Below are 8,860 nucleotides of genomic sequence, written 5' to 3' on the forward strand. Positions count from 1 at the left end.
TGTGCATTCTGCTATAATTATTTGCATTACTATTTGTTTTTTCTTCAGATAAATCTGATAATTGTTGCTCGGTCTCTTTACTCATTTATTTAGTAGAGTGTCCACACACCTTCTCATTCTACATATACATAGAGGTATACTGGTGGCTTTACAGCCTACATTTTATTTATTTTATTTATTCTTTACTTTACTCTCTTATTTATTCTATTAGAGTCATATTATTGATTATCTCTGATCCCCACGCTCAATTTGGTCGTTGTGACAGTGCAACGCAACACCACTAACGCTAGGTGGCGCCAAGCTAAAAAAAACTAATCCTGTCTGTTGCCTCTTTAAGTTTTCTGTTCATCTAGCTTCAACCAAAAAAAGACATTCCAGCAGCAGCAGCAGCAAAATGAACCTAGTGGACTGAAAAAGCAATTGATAAAGTTATTCTAGCAGGCTACCTCCTGTTTAATTTGTATTAATAATATTAATAATCCATCTAATAAAAAAATCTGTTTCTGTCTGACAACACAATATTGTCACACAAAAATATCACGATACTATGCTGTATCCATTTTTCCCCAAAAGCAAAATGTAACTTACAATATTTCCATCCAAAATGTGAGTAGAAGTATAAAGCAGCCAAATAATGGACAAATGGAAATACACGTAAAGTACAGGTACCTAAAATCGTACTAGTATTTTAGGTGATGTAACATTACTTAGATATTCTGCCACAAGTCTCACAAACAACTAGCAGCCCACCTGCACAGGCTCAGTCACAAATTACACACATCCACAGGTGAGTGAATGACTGACTCATAACTGCAAAACTGGAGAAACTCCAAAAACTTTCAAAACTCCACAGCTCGGTCCTACTGCTGTTAAACTAATATACTGCTGCTGTTAAACTAATATACTGTAAACAGCAGCAGAAACAGATACAGTAAAACAACCTCCATCACATCAACAGGACCAAAGTGAGACGTTAAATAACCGTTAGACACAGAGATCCGCGGCGGGACGTTTAACTACCAGAAAACAAAGGTTGTGTTTGACTCACGTTATTTGAATCCCATTTTCCTTCTCTGTCGTGAAGACGAAGTGATCAATATCCATATTACATCATATCCAGCAGCACTTGTTGTTGTTGTTTGTTTGTTTGTTTGTTGACATACCGTTGGGTCCTCCTCTTTTCCCTCCATCTTCGCTAGCTAGCTCACGTTAGCTAGCATTAGCATCACGGAAAAACTAGCTAACTGTCCGGTTGTTTCATCAAACTTTACGCCGTTAACTTTCTCATCTTGCTGTTTCTCTTCAGCTGTGAAGCTGAAATACGACTAGTTTAGTTCACACTTGACTTCAGAGTTGGTTCTTCTAGAGGTGTGTCCGTCCACAGACAGGCAATGTCGGTGATTAACATCTTCACTTGTGTGCGTTCCTTCACTTGACTGACGTGATTGACTCATAAGACTGCAATACCACTTTTGACCACACAGACTGACGGTTATAGGCTGCCACAACACAGGGGGGCGCTGTTTTGCTCATTTGGGGAAATTTAATTTAAAGCGCGGAAAAGATTTTTTAAAATGGCCGCAACGACCAAATAATAATAATTTGAAATATAATAATGGAAATAATATAAATGGAATTATTATTATTAATAGTGATAGCTTTAAAACAGTTAATAAGAAATTAACATGGATTAAAAAAGTGAACACAATAATAGAAATACAAAACAGTTTGGCTACTACTCATTGACACTTTTAAACGTAGGCTAAAAACCCGTCTCTTTAGTCTGGCTTTTATGTAGTGTCCTACGTTAGTTCTATTGTTTTATAATTATTCTATTTATCTGTATTTGTCTTATTGCTATTTCCCCGATTGTTTTTATATCTTATTTTATTCTGTATTTTATCCTGCATTTTATTTTTATTTTTGTTTTTATTCAGTGGTCTTATCTGTATTTTTCTTTTTTATTATTGCTATTCTCCTGACTTTGATTTTATATTTTATCCTGCATGTTATTTTAAATATTTTTTTTATTTTTTATTTTTTTAGCAGCAGCACAGTAGTTTTGATTTTTATCTTCTATTATTGTTTTAAAAAAATTTTGTATGACACAGTGTGCATTAGTTTCCCAGTGCGTTTTCTGATTTTACTTTTTTATTCTCTGTATTTTTCAATCAAAATGTAAAGCACTTTGAATGGCACTGATTTGTTTTTAAAGGTGCTATATAAATAAAATTTGATTGATTGATTGATCATGTATAACAATAAGGACATAATATACTACTACTACTACTACTACTAGTAATAATAATAATAATAATAGCTTTATTTGAATAACATTTTTAAAAACATAGTTGAGAAGTTTATTTGCAAAAATACAGAAATAACATAAGACAGTGGCTTCATTTGCATAACAATAAAGACATATAACACATATAAAAAATTGATCTACAGAAGCATATTGCATTGACTTGACAAATAAAAAAAGCCCTGTTTTTCTGGGTAATTTTCCCCGTTTTTCGTGGTATTTTTTTTTCCTGAACGAGGAGACAAGATACTTCAAAATCTCGCGGGAAGCTCCCACCTGGCACCTGCAAGTGACCCCTGCATCCATGGTGACTCCTGCTCATGGATGTATTTTGCATCTGTGCTCCTGCTCCTAGACAATTTCAACTACGGGATCAATAAGGGTAAGGCACGTAATTAGTGACACACAGGGTATGATAATCTAGCTATGTTTTCGACTGCATCCTTCTAGTGTAGGTCTATCGCTCAATGTAACAGGTTAGGTTAGCAACAGGTTGTAACAACGTTAGCTGACAACTGAAATCATGCCCATACACGTTTGTCAGCTAAAGTTGTTATTAACCTAACCTAACCTAACCTAACCTAACCTAACCTAACCTAACCTAGCTAGATTATCATACCCTGTGTCTCACTAATTACGTGCCTTACCCTTATTGATCCCGTAGTTGAAATTGTCTAGGAGCAGGAGCACAGATGCAAAATACATCCATGAGCAGGAGTCACCATGGATGCAGGGGTCACTTGCAGGTGCCAGGTGGGAGCTTCTTGCGAGATTTTGAAGTATCTCGTCTCCTCGTTAAAAAACTACCACGAAAAACAAAAAAATACCACGAAAAACAAAAAAAATACCACGAAAAACAGGGCTTTTTTTTATTTGTCAAGTGAATGCAATACGCTTACGTAAATAATATTGAGGACATATAATAAATACAAAAACAGACAAAATAAAATAGCCCCAAACAAATGTACTTGTTACTCCTGTTTGAGTGACATTTTCAGTGCCCACCTTTTTTTTTCCTTTTTTTTTTAATGAAATGAAAAATGAAATAAAAGATTTCCTTGGTATGGAACAATGGGCTTGAGACTGAGAGCCACAGACAGAGCAGATAAGTCAGAAAGTGTTGACAGATGGACTGACACGTTGTTATTCCTTTCTTTAGGTTCGCTTACTAAAGCAAGCAACAGTGCATTGTACATAGTAAAGTCAAAAGCTGAGTGTGTGTGAAGGACCATAACAGTGGCACCGGGAAATATCCATCATCAACACTGGGCCCAGCAGACAGCTGAGTGTATAAATGCAGGTTTAAACATGAGTGATGGTCTCTTCCTCCGGCCCACCCTCACACAGCCTCAATCATCTCTGCTCTGTTTATGTTCAAACAGGAAATAGTTTGACCACAACAGTCTCAGTTTGAGTCACAGATAGTAGATGTGCCTCATTTTTCAACATCCAACTGAAGACTTTCATTTCACAAGTGATGTATCCAGTTTCAGAAAAGCAGTGTTTCTGTGAAATTAGATCACCTCATTACACAATATAATGTGAACCATCTACTCTTTGTTAAAGACAGGTCCCTGTAAAACTATAGTTACAAATATTTTTGATGCTTTCCTGCCCCTTTATGTCAAATAAACTGAGGCCAAAATATCATGTGGAACCAAGAGTACTATAAATTTAAATTCTGACTGTTAGGCCCCCAGTCACTGATTCATTAGACAATTATACTCTCAATTATTTGCTTAATAAAAACATCAGAAAACAGTAAAGAATGCCCATCAAGGCTCAGTGTGGCATTAAAGCTACTAAAAGTTCAATTACAATGTTATAAAACACATAAAAGTGGAACATCCTTACATTAAATAAGCTGGAAACAGAATATTTGTCGCTCTTTGCTTGATAAATGACTTAAACTATTAATTAATAGGATCAATCATTTTCACAAAGGTGTGTTCATTACACTGGTTTCTCCATCTGTTCCAGACCATACAGCAACATGACGTTCTGCTTGGAGAGTATATCTAACTCGTTTGGCTGTTATTACCCGAACTCCAACATTCAGGACTTCTTCCTTCACATCCACTCGTCCTACTTCTTCAACTGCTCCAAAGAGGAGCTGCCTGTGCTCGTGGACGCCCCTCAGTGGCTGGTGATCATCCTCACTCTCATTCCGGTCAGCCTCATCCCTGTACTGGTTTATCTGGTGGTTTTGAAAAGTAATATTCAAGAGTGAGTCATGTCAGACCTGCGTCATGTAAACCTCGTGTTACAGAGTGTGTTATATACGAGAATATGCTCCAGACAGTGCTGTATATATTGTATAACCAGTCTGGTAGGAAGTTAGAAGGTGAGTAAATTATGAAGTTGTGAAATGAGGACAACGATCATAAATTCAAATGTGGGTGAAATGAATCTCCAGAAATGTGAAGTTTTTTACTTTTATACATTTTTTATACGTGTTTAACTAAATATGTATTAAAGGTATAGTTCAACATTTTGGGAAATAAACTTATTTGCTTTATTTTTATTCTACAATATCTTCCAGTTAAAGAGGTAGGCAGAAATCTAGAAAGGAAAAAAAAAATACACTATGCTCCTGCAGCTCTCTTGTCTCTGTCCTAAGCCCCTCCCACCAGACGACCACAGTCATATGCACACACTAAATACAGTAACCCGATGCTTCTAATGCATGGATTTATTTTATTTTATTGTGAAGCTGCACTCAGCCCCTCCTTGTCCTGCTCACTCTCTATTTATCAATCCAATAAGATTTGCCAGCTCGCCACAACACTGTCTCTCCGCCTCGCTCCCCGCCTCTGTGGACTGTTTCCCTGGGTGGAGAGCAGGCAGCAGCTCTGGAGATGGATCTTTAGTCTGCACCTTAAATTCAGCCAGCGCAAACCCGCCCCAGCACCTGATGTCACAGCAGGCTGGTGGACAGCGGCAGCACCAGGTCTAACCTGTGTAACAGCAGCAACAGAAAGTTTGCTGATCCAGCAAGGGGCCAAGGCTGTTGAGTTCCCCGCAGTACGAGTTTGCACTGGCTGAATTTGGATGCTGCAGCTACTGACTGGAGATCAGTCTCCAGAGCTGCTACCCACTCTCCTTCTGGCATAGTGGTCTGTTTGTGTGGAGGACACTGTGATGTGAGGCTCTAGCTAACGTTAGCTACATAATCGTGACCTTGAAGCTGCAGCCATGAGCCTTTAGCTCTGGTTAGCAGAAGGCTTAACGATGAGCAACGTCTTCTCCCCATCTCTGAAACACTCCGCTGATACTGACACATTTTGGCCCAATCCCAATACCCCCCCACTGCCCACTACCCCTTGGCCCTCAAAATGAAGCAATGAGGGGTAGGGGTAGAAATCTTTCCCTAGGAATTGGGACACCACTCACTACGTCACCGCATCAGTTACGTTCACGCATACGTAACTATTTTAAACAGGAAGCTGTGAGCCATCTACATTTCCAACCGACATCTACAATGGAGTCTCATTCACCCTACTGATCACGTTTGCCATATTCATCATGCTTCTTTGGATGAACGACNTTATGCCCCCTACCCCTACACACAAAAGGGAATTGGGAAGCAACTACCCCTCGAAGGAACGCGCAAATGTAGGGGTAGGGCCTTTGTGTTCTGTATATTGTCAGACTCTCCTGTAGGGTTCAGTCACACACGAGTGAATGCAGGCAAGTGACCATAGCCTGCCGAGGTGATTAAGTGTGCACTGCCAATTGTGACACACAGGGAAAGCTAGCTTGCTAATAAATACCACTAAACATGATTTGGAGAGACTCTCTTTTATATAACTCTGTCTACCTTTTTTGAGTTGCTTTGCAGTGTAGGCAGTTGTTGCCAATACTGGAACAGCAACTTTCTCTGCAAGATTATCTGCTATGAATCAGGCTTTCACCATCTGAAGGGACATGCACACACATCTGCATTTGTCGAACAGCCAATAGGAACGCCCTCTCTCTCTGAAATGTCCTGTGATTGGCCAGAGTCTCCCATCATGAGCTAGATTTTCTAAGAGGAGGAGGAGGCCAAGAGGAGTTGCAGAAGTGTCGTTTTCTCTCAGACTGCTTGAACTACAATATGATGAAAGTTTATTATGGGATTTTTGCCCAGTGACACTAAGATAAAACTCCCTACCCCATCTTTAAATCTGAATCTAAACCCAGCAGTGGGTTAGTTTGTCTTAGCATAAAGAACAGGGGTAAAGCAAGCCTGGCTTTATAGGGAAAGGTAACAAAATCTGCCTCTCTAAAGTTAACTTATTAACACTTTTTATCTTGAGTGCAGCTATCTGTGGGATAATCAAGGAAGTCAGCAGTGTCACATAACTCCCCATGAACCCAAAACCATTTCTTCTCTTAACTCAAAGTTGAAAGAGCTCTATTGTCTAAAATATTATTCGGCTGAATCATTAATGTTTGTCTTCGCTGGAAATATGTGGCGTCAGGATGTGAACACGCTCAAACACTGTGAATCAGAGCTTTAACCTCATAAACACGGTGTTTTCAAACTTGGTATGCTGGAGTGGAGCAAAAACAGGAAGAGATACTTCACTGTCCTTGTACTTCTGACAACAATGTACTATACATACCGACACAGGCCGGCTGAGTCACATCTCTGTCAGATCACATCGCTGTACTACCTGTGAATTGTTATTTTCAGTAAATAAAGTCTGGAGTGTATTTTTTCATATGATGCTCACCCTTTGTTTGAAATGTATATTTGTGCATTTATAACAGTTTTAAACACTTTTTGTTGGCAGTTTGTCACTTGCTAATGACAGGATGATTTTTCTGAATGTGAAGTTAAGTCAGTTCCTTTACATGCAACTTTTTCCATACCTTTATAATATGAATTTATTATTTTAGATATAAATAAAACTTTTCTATGTACAACATGTTTTGTCCCTTATCTCAAGAAATGTGTCACTGTATATTTTGCAAGTTGTTGATGATTTGTCACTTCAGATCAGCTCATTGTCGGACTGGAACTCTGAGAACAGTTGCATAAAGCACCTAAAGTTAAAATTTTCCTTTTAATCCTAATTAAGGTTTCCTTTAAATAAAATCAGCTGCACAAAACATCCTTAAATCTAAAAATTTCCTTAAGTTTTTCTCCTTTTCTTGGTCTTATACTTAAGGAATTGCTTAAAGTTTGTTAAACTGTGGCACAGAGCACCTTAGCAACCAAAGTAAGGAAGGAACAAGGAACCAACTGAAGGTGTCCTGAGAGTGTACCACGACTGGAAGAACCCGAAGGACACCCTTAATGATGAGCAACTGATTTTGTACTATAGATTTGAGGAGGTCAATTTAAGAATTCGAGTTGGATCACTCAACTTTCCGGAGTTGCGCTCTTCCAGCCTTGTCACAACTAATGATTGCTTTGCGCTTTTACACAACGGGATCTTTCCAATCAGTTATTGGCGAGGTATTTCATGTACAGAAGTCAACTGTGTGCCGGTTTCAAACACCCTCACCTGTGCCCATGTAAGTGCCCGTCCCAACAAGAGAAGGATGAGATAGCGGCGCACATCTCTGATGTTGCGGCTTCCCTAAAGTGTCCATGATAAGAGTAGAATTTGACTGCTGTAAAATCTCGTTCAGTGCAGTTAATTTCTTCACGTCTTTCCTTGACTAAGGAAACCTTTTAAGAGATTCCCCCAATCCCAAATGGATCCCTTATAGACTCGTTGACTCAAGCCCTAAGAGCTTAAGAGCTAACCTGACGGAGAATTGGGACCCCACTTCCCCTCACGTGAATGTGCAAAACCAAGGGGAAGGGCCAAGACAAGGGCTAAGGGGAAGAAATGGAATTGGTCCTAGGTCTGTAAGGGCTTAGGGCTTGAGTCAATGAGTCTGTAAGGGATCCATTTGGGATTGGGGGATTGTGCGCAACACTCTTAATTAATTTCCTCAGATAAGGAAAAACTAAACCTTAAGTGTCAAACTTAAGGTGCTTTGTGCTCCCGGCCCCCGGACCTTATGATACTTGCTCCAATAATTGGCTTAAGGCAAAATCACACCAGTGGTGAACGAGGGTGTGAAAAAATATGCCGCTGTTATTTTCAATGTATATCCATACACAGGCAGCATGCTAGACACACATCAGCGCTCCTGGATGTGCCACCCTGTGCATTTTCCCCCACTCGCTCTCTGCTTGTACAAACCAGCTCCCGTAGCAGCTCTTTTCTCAGCTCCTGTGGCAGCTCGGCTCCTCTCCGGACCACTGATGTATAAAGAGAATTCTGAAGCTGTCTCTGTGTCTCATGTGTGACAAATGATGAGTGAGGAGAGACTCATTGTTGAGATCAAGAAATATTCTGGGCTAATCGACCCACAATCCAGACAATACAAAGACAATGGCCAAAACGACACTTCCTGACGAGTCATAGCTCTGGACATTGGCTCTCCAGGTGAGAAATCAAGTTTAATTATAGCTGCTGCGCAGTGATGGGTCGGGTCCGGGCATTTTTAGGCAATTCTGAGCAACAAGCAGAAGAATTGGAAGACGTTTAGGAATTTAGCAACACAATCTGC

The 8,860-nt window shown here is 39.5% G+C and overlaps 3 protein-coding genes across 3 annotated transcripts in view; 2 read left to right on the plus strand and 1 right to left on the minus strand.

Annotated features, from left to right (window-relative positions):
- ccr10 (chemokine (C-C motif) receptor 10) overlaps positions 1-1,394 on the minus strand; it is a 27,131-nt gene extending 25,737 nt beyond the window's left edge. The window contains exon 1 of the mRNA XM_050059469.1: positions 1,049-1,394. The gene's annotated coding sequence lies outside the window, so the exon portion shown is untranslated. The remainder of the gene's footprint in view (positions 1-1,048) is intronic.
- The window catches only part of LOC126399490 (uncharacterized), an 11,823-nt gene extending 7,027 nt beyond the window's left edge, over positions 1-4,796 (plus strand). Inside the window, exon 5 of the mRNA XM_050059502.1 lies at positions 4,286-4,796. Within this exon, the coding sequence (XP_049915459.1) occupies positions 4,286-4,535 (250 nt within the window). The 3' untranslated portion in view covers positions 4,536-4,796. The remainder of the gene's footprint in view (positions 1-4,285) is intronic.
- Positions 1-8,860, plus strand: part of plaub (plasminogen activator, urokinase b) — a 396,726-nt gene that overhangs the window by 186,639 nt on the left and 201,227 nt on the right. The window lies entirely within an intron of this gene.

Source organism: Epinephelus moara, chromosome 13 (genome assembly GCF_006386435.1).
Source record: "Epinephelus moara isolate mb chromosome 13, YSFRI_EMoa_1.0, whole genome shotgun sequence".
NCBI classification, from domain to species: Eukaryota; Metazoa; Chordata; class Actinopteri; order Perciformes; family Serranidae; genus Epinephelus; species Epinephelus moara.